At 45.2% G+C, this 16,859-nt stretch overlaps 1 protein-coding gene across 4 annotated transcripts in view; it reads left to right on the forward strand.

Annotated features, from left to right (window-relative positions):
• The window catches only part of EMID1 (EMI domain containing 1), a 232,448-nt gene that overhangs the window by 134,177 nt on the left and 81,412 nt on the right, over positions 1-16,859 (forward strand). For all 4 annotated transcript variants that reach the window (XM_030218123.1, XM_030218126.1, XM_030218124.1 and 1 more), the window contains exon 4: positions 15,476-15,568. In XM_030218123.1, the coding sequence (XP_030073983.1) occupies positions 15,476-15,568 (93 nt within the window). The remainder of the gene's footprint in view (positions 1-15,475; positions 15,569-16,859) is intronic.

The following is a 16,859-nucleotide window of genomic DNA, read 5'->3' on the forward strand; positions in this document are numbered from 1 at the left end:
CATCACCCCCCTCCCAGCGCATCACCTCCACTCCCACCCCACCCCGGTGCATCGTTCTTACCTCCTGGGGGTGCAGGGAGCAGTCACGCAGCTGTCGGCTCCGCCGGTTCCTTGCCCCGGAACAGGAAGTAATGTCAGAGGGAGCATGGAACTGGCAGAGCCCATCTCTAAGGTCGGCGATCTCAACATTTAGGTCAACCTAAATGTTGAGATTTTGGCGTCCCCGACCGTATTATCCTCCCCCCCCCTTGGAGGCCCGGGGAATTTTGTCCCCCCCTTACCCCCCCCCCCCCCCCCCCTCTCGGCGGCCCTGCCCCCGGGCAATGCATTCCCCTCTGGCACAAAATAATCTTGCATCCATGCTATTTTTCAAAGAATTGCTGATCACAAAGCATTTTAAAATGGCCAATACCTGGTCAAATCAATAGATGAGATGCTCCCCGTGAACTGAGATCACGTGCCACACACTGACCTGATAATGATCGTTGTCTATGGGAATGAGTAGGATGCTAAAGAAATCTTCCAACTAAATAAAAAAAAACATAGTAACATAGTAGATGACAGCAGAAAAAGACCTGCACGGTCCATCCAGTCTGCCCAAGCTAAACTCATATGTGCTACTTTTTGTGTATACCCTACCTTGATTTGTACCTGTCCTCTTCAGGGCACAGACCGTATAAGTCTGCCCAGCGCTATCCCCGCCTCCCAACCACCAGCCCCACCTCCCAACCACCGGCTCTGGCACAGACCGTATAAGTCTGCCCAGCACTATCCCCGCCTCCCAACCACCAGCCCCGCCTCCCAACCACCGGCTCTGGCACAGACCGTATAAGTCTGCCCAGCACTATCCCCGCCTCCCAACCACCAGCCCCGCCTCCCAACCACCGGCTCTGGCACAGACCATATAAGTCTGCCCAGCACTATCCCCGCCTCCCAACCACCGGCTCTGGCACAGACCGTATCAGTCATTCCCTAAAAATATATATTCATGGAAGGAATAATTACCTTGCTTGTACGCTTATACACCATAACACCAGGGCCAGAATAAATTACAAACCATAGTTTATAGAAGGTTTTCCACAAAGGCAGGAATGGTAGGAAACTCCTTTATGTTTTCAGGTCTGTATTATCCTGACAAATATGACCAATCAAGTAGTGAAAAGCCTTCTTAATTAGGATGGTCCTGTAGCTGGAGTTTTTTCTAGTGCAATTCAGTCTCCATCTGTTTGGTTTTTCTTTTTTTAAATTAATTATGATTTGTGCTACTGGAAGAGTTACAGAGTTTCTGGTTTTACTCTCAGCTACTAATGTAATATTTTATTTCATTTCCTCCAATATAGTTCATGAGAGATTGGAACCTCCTTCTATCTTTTCTCTGATTTCCCTCTCAGAAGCCTCCAGATGTTGACGCATGGGCTGTAGAGAAGTCAGCTCTGCCTAGATGCTGTCTCTGGGGTGACAGTGCAGCCTGTGAGAAATTAATATGTGGGACAGTGAAATCTGGGATTCCCAGATCCAAGTCCCACCCCTAGGCTGTCTACTTTTCAAGCAATCGAACCTATCTAGTGTAAGCCAAGTCTCCATTCTGGAGCTCCTCCGCACCAAGTGTCCTTCAAACTGTCTGGGAACAGTGGAAGCCCCTGGCGAACATTTAAATCCAGCTCTTGTTCTATGGCCTGTTCAAATGAAACACAAGAGTGGAAGAAGCCAAACACAGTCCTCAAGTGGATCGCAAAATTTGTTTATTCATCCAAAGTTGAAAGACTGAACACTTCCCAATTCTGACAGACTGAACCCAACAGGGGCCGTGTTTCGGCACCCAAAGCCTTTGTCGGGGGCTTTTCTAAACCAGTGGGATTACCAAAGAATATGCATGAGTGGTAGGGTTACCATTTTTTGTCCTCATAAAAAGAGGACACTTGCCCCGCCCCATTTTACGCCCTCGCCCCGCCCCTTTCACGCCCTCGCCCTACCCCTTTCACGCCATCACCCCGCCCCTTTAACGCTATCACCCCACCCCTGGTCACCCCCTCTTCCCCCATCACCTTCCCTCCCCCCTGTCACCTGCCCTCCCCCCTGTCACCTGCCCTCCCCTTACGCTACTATTCCTGGTGGTCTAGAGGTACCTCTTCGCTCGGGGCAGGAAAGAAAGAGCTCCCGCTTTCCTGCCCAGAGCGCTGCTGCTAGCTGCCCTGCTATATCCTGTGTGAGTCCGGCTCTCGGCGTTTCAAAATGGCTGCCGAGAGTTGAAGCAGCCTCACGAGACTTCAACTCTCGGTGGCCATTTTGAAACGCCGAGAGCCGGACTCACACAGGATGCAGCAGGGCAGCTAGCAGCAGCGCTCCAGGCAGGAAAGAGGGGGCTCTTTCCTGCCCCGAGCAAAGAGGTACCTCTAGACCACCAGGGATAGTAGCGTAAGGGGAGGGGAAAGGAGTCCCGTGCCCACCTCTGCTCCCGCCCCCGCCAGCCAGCCCGTTTGTCCAGAAATCCGGACAAACAGGCAGGCTGGCCAAAATCCGTCCGGACGCCCAGACATGTCCTCAAAAAGAGGACATGTCCGGGTAAATCCGGACGTATGGTAACCCTAATGAGTGGTATACAGCTTTTATAAAAGTTTAATCAACCGAAATCAGTCATCGGTAACTCAGTAAGAAGACACTTGTACTCAAAGCTGAAGATAGCATTTGCCGCTTTGAGAACAAGCGTCTTCTTACTGAGTTACTGATGACTGATTTTGGATGACTAAGCTTTTATAAAAGCTGTATATACCATTCATGCATATTCTATGGTAATCCCACTAGTTTAGAAGAACCCCTAACGAAGACTTTGGGTGCTGAAACACAGCCGTGTTGGGTTCAGTCTGTCAGAATTTGAAAGTGTTTGGTCTTTCAAAAAGGTGGCCGAAATGACCAGATGACCACCGGAGAGAATCAGGGATGACCTCCTGTTACTCCCCCAGTGCTCACTAACCCCCTCCCACCCTCAAAAAACATCTTTAAAAATATTTTTTTGCCAGCCTCAGATGTCATACTCAGGTCCATCACAGCAGTATGCGGGTCCCTGGAGCAGTTTTAGTGGGTGCAGTGCACTTCAGGCAGGCGGACCCAGGCCTATCCCCTTCCCTACCTGTTACGTTTGTGGAGGAAACAGTCAGCCCTTCAAAACCCACCAGAAACCCACTGTACCCACATCTAGGTGCCCCCTTCACCCTTAAGGGCTATAGTAGTGGTGTACAGTTGGGGGTAGTAGGTTTTAGGGGGGTTTGGGGGGCTCAGCACACAAGGTAAGGGAGCTATGTTCCTGGGAGTAATTTATGAAGTCCACTGCAGTGCCCCCTAGGGTGCCCGGTTGGTGTCCTGGCATGTCAGGGGGAACAGTGCATTACAAATGCTGGCTCCTCCCACGACCAAAGGGCTTGCATTTGGTCATTTCTGAGATGGACATCCTTGGTTTCCATTATCACCGAAAATCAGAAACAACCAAGTCTAAGGATGACCTAAATTTCAAGATTTGGGCGTCCCCAACCGTATTATCGAAACGAAAGATGGACGTCCATCTTTTTTCGATAATACGGGTTTCCCCGCCCCTCCATCGGGACGTTTTGCGAGGACATCCTCAACAAAACCTGGGCGTCCCTTTCGATTATGCCCTTCCTGTTTGTACTGACAATGTCTCCCTGTGCACCGACTGTCCTACAAAATATCTCGGGGGAACAGTGGAAGCCCCTGATGAGTATTTAAATCCAGCTGTTTTTCTAGTCTTAGGATGAAAGTCCTGTTGTCTAGAAAACAATGATTTATTTAATAGAGAACTGAGCATGCTTACAATTCACTACAAGAAATAAATATTGTTTAATTTCATGAATGTTTGATCACTTTGGGAGGCGGGTGAAACAGAACAAGTCCAATGCCAGATGTGATATATCGTCTGAAACATGATGCGTGTTGCATTGTCTGGGAGGTGTAAGAGGGGAGGATTGTTCTGGAGTGAGAAGGGGTCAAGACGTAAAGGCTAAGGTCAGTATTGCTAGTTCTGTATCATGAGGTTTATGGCTAAGAAGCTATAAGGGCAGTTGCCAGTAAAGTCTCTTCTACTCTGTGTCATTTTTAATCAGTTCCTACTGCTCTCACTGATCCTGGCTGGGGGGTGGAGTGGGAAACCTAAACACTAACAGCTGGACCTTGTCTACAAAGACCAAATCAAGGGGGAGCAGAGAGATGACAGAGGTTTCTCATTATCTAGCTGTTTGGAGCAGAACAAGAGTGTAGGTTTCACAAGAAGGTGTAGAGGAGGAGGACGGAAGAGAACTTGAAAGCCAGGGAAATAGAAGATGCCGGATCCCATTGCTGAGAAAAGTCACTGATCACCGCAGCATTTCATGGAATGAAAGCCCAAAGCATATCATTAGGGCTTAGTTCTGGTTTGCCTGTAGCCCAGAATATGAATATCTCAGCCTGTTCTTCACTAATAAGTAACGATAGTAACATAGTAAATGACGGCAGATAAAGACCTGAACGGTCCATCCAGTCTGCCCAACAAGATAAACTCATTTTACATGGTATGTGATACTTTATACCTGAGTTTGATTTGTCTTTGGCATTCTCAGGGCACAGACCATAGAAGTCTGCCCAGCACTGTTCTTGTACTAAGTTCTGAAGATTCTGGAATCCTAAAGAGTTACAAGATTCCGGAATCCCAATTAGTAGCAACATTCCATGTAGAATCCCAAAGAGTAACATAGCAACATAGTAAATGACAGCAGATAAAGACCTGTACGGTCCATCTAGTCTGCCCAACAAGATAAACTCATTTTACATGGTATGTGATACTTTATATGTATACTGGAGTTTGATTTGTCCCTGCCTTTCTCAGGGCACAGACCGTAGACATCTGCCCAGCACTCTTCTTGTACTAAAAGTTCTGAAGATTCTGGAATCCTAGAGTTACAAGATTCCGGAATCCCAATTAGTAGCAACATTCCATGTAGAACCCCAAAGAGTAGCATTGTAAATGACGGCAGATAAAGACCTGAATGGTCCATCCAGGCTGCCCAACAAGATAAACATAGTAACATAGTAGATGACGGCAGAAAAAGACCTGCACGGTCCATTCAGTCTGCCCAAGAAGATAAATTCATATGTGCTACTTTTTATTTGTACCTGTCCTCTTCAGGGCACAGACCATATAAGTCTGTCCAGCCCTATCCCCGCCACCCAACCACCAGCCCCAGCACAGACCATATAAGTCTGCCCAGCACTAGTCCCGCCTCCCAACCACCAGCCCCGGCACAGACCGTATAAGTCTGCCCAGCACTAGCCCCGCCTCCCAACCACCAGCTCTGCCACCCATTCTAGGCTAAGCTCCTGAGGATCCCTTCCTTCTGCACAGGATTCCTTTATGTTTATGTGCCCATTTTACATGGTATGTGATACTTTATTTGTATACCCAAGTTTGATTTGTCCTTGCCTTTCTCAGGGCACAGACCGTAGACATCTGCCCAGCACTGTTCTTGTACTAAAAGTTCTGAAGCTAACGTCGAAGCCTCTTAAAATTTACAGTCCAGCCCATCCCTATCTATTCAGTCACGATCAGGGCGTAGAAGTCTGCCCTGCACTGGTTTTACTCTCCAAATACCGGTGTCGCCACCCAATCTCCGCTAAGATTCTGTAGATCCATTCCTTCAAATAGGATTCCTTTGTGCTTTTCCCACTTGTTTCCATTCCATTACGGTTTTCATCTCCTCTACCTCCCGCGGGAGGACATTCCATGTATCCACCACCCTTTCTGTGAAAAAAAAAATCTTCCTGATATTACTCCTGAGCAGTGCCGTAACGAGGGCGGCTGACACCCAGGGCAGGTCGCCGCTGCGCACCCTCCCCCCCAAAATGCACCCTTACCTTGCATTGGAAAGTGGAGGGCAGGCGGGAGGGCCGATCTGCCCCCAGTGCACATCGCTGGGAGCTGCGTCGGCTCCGCTGGTTCCCTGCTGTCTCTGCCCTGGAACAGGAAGTAACCTGTTCCGGGGCAGAGGGAGCAGGGAACCAGCTGAGCCGACACCCCCCCCCCCCCCCCCCCAGCGGCATGCACCCGGGGCGGACCGCCCCACCGCCCCCCCCCCCCTTCCTACGCCACTGTTCCAGAGTCTGTGTGACATTAGCAGTTTTTGGTACCCATATTGAGGTCATTTTGGTATCGAAGACCACCATATCATAGAAGTTTGTGGAAGGGAATGATGTGATTGGGAGGGTGATGGTCTTTCTCTGAGAATGCCAGCTTTGAGCAGGAGGATTGGAATGATTAGGCAGAATTTGGTGAAATAAATGCAGAATGAAAGAGAGGCAGGAACTGAATGTGTCTTTAGAAGAATGCGAATGTGAGCCTCAGTTGTGGTTCCTTAATTTGGGGGTCCCTCTTCATGTGAAAAATGAAGGACACAATGGTGAATTGGAGGATTCCAACTTACCAAGCTTTGGTTGATTGGTTTGAGGCCATTTTATGATAGCTTCTGATAAACTCTCTCAGAAGATAGTGAACTCAGACTGCCGTACAGATATCCCACGTTAAAGTGATAAGGTGGTCCGGGTTGGCGTTAAGCTGTTATCTGAGGAAATTGGAGCTGCCCTTTCTCATTTAAGCTCCTCATGTTATTTGACCCTTGTTCAGCTTAGCTTATTAAAGCCACCAAGGGCTGTAGCGTGAAATTACTGTCAACAGTTACAAATTCCTACTTAGCAGAAGGACACATTCCTCAGGATCGAAAACAGGAGAGAGTGAGTTCACTTTTGAAGAAATCTTCAATGTCATTTTTGGATCCCGTCAATTACTGTCCTCCTTGTCCATTTTGACTAAGGTTTTGGAGAAGATGGTGTTGGGACCGCTCCAAGATTTTTTGAAGGTTAATGACGTTCTAGATGTGTATCCGTATGGGTTCAGAACGCTGCTTCACAGCTTATCTTCCGCCTGGACCGATATATATTCATATCACCCCTCTCCTCAAGTCACTTCACTGGCTCCCAATCAGATACTGCATATAATTCAAGCTTCTCCTATTAACCTACAAATGCACCCGATCTGCAGCCCCTCCTTACCTCTCTTCCCTCATCTCCCCTTACGTTCCTACCCGTAACCTCCGCTCTCAAGACAAATCCTCCTTTCAGTACCCTTCTCCACCACCCCCAACTCCTTGCTCCGCCCTTTCTGCATCGCCTCACCCCATGCCTGGAATAAACTCCCTGAGCCCATACGCCAAGCCCCCTCCCTGCCCATCTTCAAAGCCTTGCTCAAAGCCCACCTCTTCAATGTCGCCTTCGGCACCTAACCACCATACCTCTATGCAGGAAATCTAGACTGCCCCAATCCTTTAGATTGTAAGCTCCTTTGAGCAGGGACTGTCCTTTTTTGTTAATTTGTACAGCGCTGCGTAACCCAAGTAGCGCTCTAGAAATGTTAAGTAGTAGAAGTTCCGAAGAGGGCATAATACAGATATTTACCGCTATTTGAAGTGGATTGTTTTTGGTAAGGATTGATGTGTACGTGGTTTACTTGTTTGTATTATTAAGGTACATTTTTAGTGTTTGACACCATTGATCATCTGATGTTACTGCAGAAATTGCACGATAATTTTGAAACATTGTTTATGGGATCAAAAATTAGAGTTTTTCCTGATTTAGCTAGAGAGACGCAGATGAGGCGGAAGACTTTTTTGGCCTTTCGGCTCAGAGTTCAAGCCTTGGCTTAGGGGCTGATTTTGTGTTAAGATTTACTTGTTTATGCTTTGTGGTACCTGAGGCTAAACAATTTCAATTTTTTGATCCCAAGCAATTGAAAGAATTTTTGATAGCCAAAGAAGAAGTGAAAATTGTGATGAGAATCCATACGCTCACTGCTGAGGGTTGGCTGATAGAGGGGACTTGGAAAACGTTCACCTTAATGTAATCTGCTCTTTCTCGAAGAAATGTTTTTTTTCCTCTTTTATCTTGGATCCAACTTTCTTCACTTGTGGTTGAAGTTGATATTATTATTATTATTTGTTTGGGATATTTAATTTCCTTTGTTCTCAGTTTCTGAATTCTAATGTATCCTTTGTAGGAGGTTACTTCTGTTATATTATAAAATGATAATTAAAAAAGAAATTGCATAATAATTGGATTATGTGGGACTATGTTTATATAGTTTTCTTCTCTGGAAGATATTATGTGACAGATTCAGGGGTCCTTTTACTAAGGAGTGGAGGAGTAGCCTAGTGGTTAGTGCAGCGGACTTTGATCCTGGGGAACTGGGTTCAATTCCTGCTGCAGTTCCTTGTGACTGTGGGCAAGTCACTTAAACCTCCATTGCCCAGGGTACAAAATTAGTACTACTACTACTACTTATCAATAGACACAAAAAAGACAGTCCCTGCTCAAAGAGCTTACAATCTAGATAAGACAGGTAAACAGTCAGAACAATAAGGAAAGGGAAAAAAGAGGTGAGGATAAAAGGACAGGGCAAGTGAGTAGTGGTTAGGAGTCAAAAGCAGTGGTAAAGAGGTGGGCTTTAAGTTTGGACTTGAAAACGGCCAAAGACGGGGCTAGACGTACAGGCTCGGGTAGTCTATTCCAGGTGGTGGGAAACGGGACTGGTGGTTGGGAGGCAGGGATAGTGCTGGGCAGACTTATATGGTCTGTGCCAGAGTCGGTGGTTGGGAGGCAGGGCTGGTGGTTGGGAGGCGGGGATAGTGATGGGCAGACTTATACGGTCTGTGCCAGAACCGGTGGTGGGAGGCGGGGCCGGTGGTTTGGAGGCGGGGATAGTGCTGGGCAGACTTATACGGTCTGTGCCCTGAAGAGCACAGGTACAAATCAAAGTAGGGTATACACAAAAAGTAGCACATATGAGTTATCTTGTTGGGCAGACTGGATGGACCGTGCAGGTCTTTTTCTGCCGTCATCTACTATGTTACTATGTTACCTGTATATATGTAAACCACTTTGAATGTAGTTGCAAAATACCAGAGAAAGGCAGTATATCAAGTCCCATTTCCTCTAAGGTGCACTGAAAAATGGCCTGTGGTAGTGTAGACATGGGTCTTGGGTGTCCTTTCAGCACACTGGTAAAAAAGGCCTTTTAAAATTTTTTGCCGAACATGGATATGCGGCAAAATGAAAATTGCTGTGCGTCCATTTTGGGTCTGAGACCTTACCGCCAGCCATTGACCTAGCGGTAAAGTCTCACACGGTAACTGGGCAGTAATGACCTATGCGCACGTCCGATGTGTGCGACAGAAAATAAAAATTATTTTTTGGCCACGCGCATAGGCCGCACACCAAAAATAAAATTACTGCACAAGTCATACAGTAGCCGTGTGGTAACTCCATTTTGGTGCACGTTGGACATGCGCAGATGCTTACGTGGCTTAGTAAAAGGGCCTCTCAGAGCCCTGTTTACTAAGCAATGTTATAGGTGCATTAACATTTTTAACACGCATTAACCATGTACACGTGTTAACCATGTACCTGCTTACAATATCCCTATAGGTGCCTACATGGTTAGTGCGCACGCAAGTGTAGGCATGCTGAAAACACTAACGCACCTAAGTAAACAGGGCCCGCAGGTTTGGTGGGGCAGTTGTGGAGCCTTCCATGCTCTACCCTAGTAGGGGTCAACATTGTAGACTACCTTTTTAGAAACATCTATATGGTTCCCCTATGCATGAAGTTAAGAGAGTTGCATGTAAAATACTGACTATATATAGATGATGATCAATTCTTTTATTCCAGAGCCGATGGTGGGAGGCGGGGCTGGTGGTTGGGAGGTGGGGATAGTGCTGGGCAGACTTATACGGTCTGTGCCAGAGCCGGTGGTGGGAGGCGGGGCTGGTGGTTGGGAGGTGGGGATAGTGCTGGGCAGACTTATACGGTCTGTGCCAGAGCCAGTGGTGGGAGGTGGGGCTGGTGGTTGGGAGGCGGGGATAGTGCTGGGCAGACTTATACGGTCTGTGCCCTGAAGAGGACAGGTACAAATCAAGGTAGGGTATACACAAAAAGTAGCACATATGAGTTTAGCTTGGGCAGACTGGATGGACAGTGCAGGTCGTTTTCTGCCGTCATCTACTATGTTACTATGTTACTATGATGTGCTGGTTATTGTTGTTGTCGAGGCGGAGCAGTGTGTAACTGCTATTAATTTGTGGATGTCTCAGCATAAAAAGGTGCTGAACCTACAGAAAACAGAAATTCTATATTTCAGACTTTCAGACTTGTAAGTAGATAAGCATCACCATGCTGAGACAGATCGAAGGTCCATCAAGCCCAGGATCCCGTTTCCAACAGTGGCCAATCCAGATCAGAAGTACCTGGCTGGATCCCAAAAGAGTAAAACAGAATTTATGCTGCTTATCCCCAGAATAAGAAGTGGATTTTCCTAAATCCACCTTAATAATGGCTTATGGACTTTTCCTTTAGGAACTTGTCCAAATCTTTTTTTAAACCCTGCTGTGCTAACTGCTTTTACCACATTGTCTGGCAACAAATTCTACAGCTGAATTACACATTGAATGAAGAAATATTTTCTCCGATATGTTCTAAATGCACTACTTAGTAACTTCGCTGCATGTCCTTTTACTTTTGGAAAAAGTAAACAATGATTCACGTCTACCCATTCCACTCCACTCATGATTTTATAGACCATGCTTAATTTTTGTTATTTTTGTGTTATTTCTTATAGTTTTTGTACCTCACTTAGCACTGGGGATAGGTGGGCTGGATGATTTTAGAAAGGCTAAGATTAAAAAGGCCAAGATCACTGCTGCAGAGTTGCCAAGGGGTCTATTCCAAACAGTGGGATTTATTGCTCCAGTGACGAAGACAGAAAACCAAGCCAGAGGTTGAGATATTTCTAGTGGTGTGTCCAGGGTATATATCTGGAAAGAGCTGAATGTTGTATTGTTCTGCAAAAGAAAAAAAAAGCAATCGAAAATAAGATTTATTTTTTTTCTGTTAAATTTAAATTGTAATTTTTTAAATCCCCTATGAAAGGAAGGATATGGGACATGCAAAGAGAAGCCCATTGTTCACTACACAGACCTTAGGGAACATAAAATTCATGTTTACAATACAGAGACTGGTGGCAATAAATTTATTGAGGCATGAACTTTGGAGAACAAGAGTCTATTTCATCAGATGCTCCGTCATAAATATTAAATTTCGATGGGAAATCATATGCAGGGGCAATTTTCCAACATTCCACATTGGTCTAAGATTGTATGGACTGTTTTACCTGTAGGCTTTGCACTTGTTCTCAATGCAAAAGTCTGTGTGTAGTGCATTGAAATGTGTTACATATAAGTCGTTGGTGAGGCCCCACCTGGAGTATTGTGTTCAGTTTTGGAGGCCGTATCTTGCTAAGGATGTAAAAAGAATTGAAGCGATGCAAAGAAAAACTACAAGAATGGTATGGGATTTGCGTTACAAGATGTATGAGGCACCTAAAAGTGGGCAGGACCATGATGGGGTAAAGTAAGGGTTTAGCACTGAAATCACTGCTGGACTTCTAACTTTGGTGGACAAATTGCCATTTGCAATTTTCTTTAATGTACCAGGGCACCTAACTTTGTTTCCCAGTTGCAACCAAGAGGTCTGGATGAACCCTGTAATTCACGACTACAACCCTTATACACAGTGGTGTGTTGGTACATTTTTAACAACAGGCTCTGTCTCCGGGCATAGCCAACCCTGCAATTTAGGGGGGCCTAGGGATGGACTAGGGGGCAATGCATTCCTCTCCCCCCCCCCATGCGGGAGCACTAGGCATACGTTAGCTGGCAGGGAGGCTCAGCCCCGCCAGCCAAATAAATGGACTGCCACCGCTACCTGCTGCTTGTTTCTGGCTCTGAGCAGAGGAGTGTGGTAGCCGTGTTAGTCCACTCTTAAGGTTATCAATAGAAATCAAACAAAATAAAACATGGAAAAGAAAATAAGATGATACCTTTTTTATTGGACATAACTTAATACATTTCTTGATTAGCTTTCGAAGGTTGCCCTTCTTCCTCAGATCGGAAATAAGCAAATGTGCTAGCTGACAGTGTATATAAGTGAAAACATTCAAGCATTACTATGACAGTAAAATAGATACCATTGGAGATTCTACATGGAATGTTACTACTATTGGAGATTCTACATGGAATGTTGCTATTCCACTAGCAACATTCCATGTAGAAGGCTGCGCAGGCTTCTGTTTCTGTGAGTCTGACGTCCTGCACGTACGTGCAGGACGTCAGACTCACAGAAGCAGAAGCCTGCGCGGCCACATTGGTGATCTACAAGGGCCGACTTCTACATGGAATGTTGCTAGTGGAATAGCAACATTCCATGTAGAATCTATAGAAATCAAACAAAATAAAACATGGAAAAGAAAATAAGATGATACCTTTTTTATTGGACATAACTTAATACATTTCTTGATTAGCTTTCGAAGGTTGCCCTTCTTCCTCAGATCGGAAATAAGCAAATGTGCTAGCTGACAGTGTATATAAGTGAAAACATTCAAGCATTACTATGACAGTAAAATAGATACTATTGGAGATTCTACATGGAATGTTGCTATTCCACTAGCAACATTCCATGTAGAAGGCTGCGCAGGCTTCTGTTTCTGTGAGTCTGACGTCCTGCACGTACGTGCAGGACGTCAGACTCACAGAAGCAGAAGCCTGCGCGGCCACATAGGTGATCCGCAAGGGCCGACTTCTACATGGAATGTTGTTAGTGGAATAGCAACATTCCATGTAGAATCTATAGAAATCAAACAAAATAAAACATGGAAAAGAAAATAAGATGATACCTTTTTTATTGGACATAACTTAATACATTTCTTGATTAGCTTTCGAAGGTTGCCCTTCTTCCTCAGATCGGAAATAAGCAAATGTGCTAGTTGACAGTGTATATAAGTGAAAACATTCAAGCATTACTATGACAGTAAAATAGATACCATTGGAGATTCTACATGGAATGTTGCTACTAGTGGAGATTCTACATGGAATGTTGCTACTATTGGAGATTCTACATGGAATGTTGCTATTCCACTAGCTATAAAACACTATCACAGATACTCTACAATCAATACAGATAATCTCAATGTGTATAAAGCAGAGTTGTTTGTCTATGAGGGAAAAGTCTCAACCGCTACAGCTATATTGTATACACCTAAGTGTTCATTTTATAGCCTGTAGAAAAAGTCATCATAGACTTGAAAAAACCCTCAATTTTTTACTTATATAGAATTTTATTTGCTTTGTTTTATCAAAAAAGTAAAATCATCACTTATCTTGCCAAATGTTTCTTTTGAAAAGGCGCTTAGTCCGATTAAATAATGAAAATGCAATGGTTCCTACGGTCCCGTTTCGAGTGTCTTCGTCAGGGAACCTCCTTGCACCTAAAAATATTGCGCCAAAATAATTAAGTCAAAAAGCAGAAAAAATTCAAATTCAAACAGTGTAAACTAATATTATAGTAATAATACCTCACAGACAAATCATGTCATCGTACCTTTGTTCAAAATCTTTGTTCAACATCTGAATTAGTTTTTCTCTAAGGAAGATCGTGTCTTCTGTGAAGAAATTTGTTGGCGTCCTCACCTGACTTGGTTGGGCAATTAAAAGAGAGTTTTACCCAATCGAGCGTTAGAACGTCATATGCTGCACTGCTGACTCAGTCCAATCACGGACTGACGCGTCACAGCTTAACCAAATAGTTTTAATTGGTCAATTGACAAATTGACCAATTAAAACTATTTGGTTAAGCTGTGACGCGTCAGTCCGTGATTGGACTGAGTCAGCAGTGCAGCATATGACGTTCTAACGCTCGATTGGGTAAAACTCTCTTTTAATTGCCCAACCAAGTCAGGTGAGGACGCCAACAAATTTCTTCACAGAAGACACGATCTTCCTTAGAGAAAAACTAATTCAGATGTTGAACAAAGATTTTGAACAAAGGTACGATGACATGATTTGTCTGTGAGGTATTATTACTATAATATTAGTTTACACTGTTTGAATTTGAATTTTTTCTGCTTTTTGACTTAATTATTTTGGCGCAATATTTTTAGGTGCAAGGAGGTTCCCTGACGAAGACACTCGAAACGGGACCGTAGGAACCATTGCATTTTCATTATTTAATCGGACTAAGCGCCTTTTCAAAAGAAACATTTGGCAAGATAAGTGATGATTTTACTTTTTTGATAAAACAAAGCAAATAAAAATTCTATATAAGTAAAAAATTGAGGGTTTTTTCAAGTCTATGATGACTTTTTCTACAGGCTATAAAATGAACACTTAGGTGTATACAATATAGCTGTAGCGGTTGAGACTTTTCCCTCATAGACAAACAACTCTGCTTTATACGCTATTCCACTAGCAACATTCCATGTAGAAGGCTGCGCAGGCTTCTGTTTCTGTGAGTCTGACGTCCTGCACGTATGTGCAGGACGTCAGACTCACAGAAGCAGAAGCCTGCGCGGCCACATTGGTGATCTACAAGGGCCGACTTCTACATGGAATGTTGCTAGTGGAATAGCAACATTCCATGTAGAATCTATAGAAATCAAACAAAATAAAACATGGAAAAGAAAATAAGATGATACCTTTTTTATTGGACATAACTTAATACATTTCTTGATTAGCTTTCGAAGGTTGCCCTTCTTCGTCAGATCGGAAATAAGCAAATGTGCTAGCTGACAGTGTATATAAGTGAAAACATTCAAGCATTACTATGACAGTAAAATAGATACTATTGGAGATTCTACATGGAATGTTGCTATTCCACTAGCAACATTCCATGTAGAAGGCTGCGCAGGCTTCTGTTTCTGTGAGTCTGACGTCCTGCACGTACGTGCAGGACGTCAGACTCACAGAAGCAGAAGCCTGCGCGGCCACATAGGTGATCCGCAAGGGCCGACTTCTACATGGAATGTTGTTAGTGGAATAGCAACATTCCATGTAGAATCTATAGAAATCAAACAAAATAAAACATGGAAAAGAAAATAAGATGATACCTTTTTTATTGGACATAACTTAATACATTTCTTGATTAGCTTTCGACTGACGAAGAAGGGCAACCTTCGAAAGCTAATCAAGAAATGTATTAAGTTATGTCCAATAAAAAAGGTATCATCTTATTTTCTTTTCCATGTTTTATTTTGTTTGATTTCTATTGATGTCTCTAAGCAGCATGCTGGGACTTCTGAGCATGTGCAAATTTCGGGAGCAGTTGTTAAAGTAGCCACGGGAGGGGGGGGGGGTGCTATTTTAACAACCGGCTCCCAAAATTCTTAAAAACTTTACAAACTTCTCGCAAGCCGGTGTGAGTCGGCTCCAGCACACCACTGCCTATAGAGTAGCCGTGGAATGAGGTAGCTTAGCTCCTTTCCTTCACATCTGAACTCAGACTTGCCGATCGGCAGAATTGCGGAGAAATTGCAGTGATTCTTCTAAATGTTTTGCAGATGCTGCAGCCCCCAGCTATGCCGAAGTACAAGATGCTGTACGTCCAAGCGCTGCGGGACGGAGGCTCCCAACCCGATCAGGAACCTTTTCAGGTGGGTTTTGGGGTAATCTGTTCCCTTCGTCACACAGGAGCCTATTCCACGGATTTACATAGTAACATATAGTAACATAGTAGATGACGGCAGAAAATGACCTGCACGGTCCATCCAGTCTGCCCAACAAGATAACTCATATTTGCTGCTTTTTGTGTATACCCTACTTTGATTTGTACCTGTGCTCTTCAGGGCACAGACCGTATAAGTCTGCCCAGCACTATCCCCGCCTCCCAACCACCAGCCCCTCCTCCCAACCACCAGCTCTGGCACAGACCGTATAAGTCTGCCCAGCACTATCCCCGCCTCCCAAACACCAGCCCCTCCTCCCAACCACCGGCTCTGGCACAGACCGTATAAGTCTGCCCAGCACTATCCCCGCCTCCCAACCATCAGCCCCGCCTCCCAACCACTGGCTCTGGCACAGACCATATAAGTCTGCCCAGCACTATCCCCGCCTCCCAACCACCAGCCCTGCCTCCCACCACCGGCTCTGGTACAGACCGTATAAGTCTGCCCAGCACTATCCCCGCCTCCCAACCATCAGCCCCGCCTCCCACCACCAGCTCTGGCACAGACTGTATAAGTCTGCCCAGCACTATCCCTGCCTCCCAACTACCAGTCCCGCTTCCCACCACCGGCTCTGGCACAGACCGTATAAGTCTGCCCAGCACTATCCCTGCCTCCCAACTACCAGCCCCGCCTCCCGATCTTGACTAAGCTCCTGAGGATCCATTCCTTCGGCACAGGATTCCTTTATGCTTATCCCACGCATGTTTGAATTCCATTACCGTTTTCATTTCCACCACCTCCCGCGATTGAGTGTTATAGTTTCACTTTGACAGAATTGTCAAGAGTCTTATTATCAAGAGGAGACTGGGCTTCCAGGGGTAATCTTAATAACAGGCTGCCTATGTCGGTATTGATAATACACTGAAACCTTCTGCTCAGTGTGCTGCTGCGGCTCAGAAAGCGAATAGAATGTTGGGTATTATTAGGAAAGGTATGGAAAACAGGTGTGAGGATGTTATAATGCCATTATATCGCTCCATGGTGCGGCCGCACCTTGAGTATTGTGTTCAATTCTGGTCGCCGCATCTCAAAAAAGATATAGTGGAATTGGAAAAGGTGCAGCGAAGGGCGACTAAAATGATAGCGGGATGGGACGACTTCCCTATGAAGAAAGACTAAGGAGGCTAGGGCTTTTCAGCTTGGAGAAGAGACAGCTGAGGGGAACCCTCCATTGCCCCATGTAAGCCGCATTGAGCCTGCCATGAGTGGGAAAGCGCAG

Source organism: Microcaecilia unicolor, chromosome 11, assembly GCF_901765095.1.
Source record: "Microcaecilia unicolor chromosome 11, aMicUni1.1, whole genome shotgun sequence".
Lineage (NCBI taxonomy): Eukaryota > Metazoa > Chordata > Amphibia > Gymnophiona > Siphonopidae > Microcaecilia > Microcaecilia unicolor.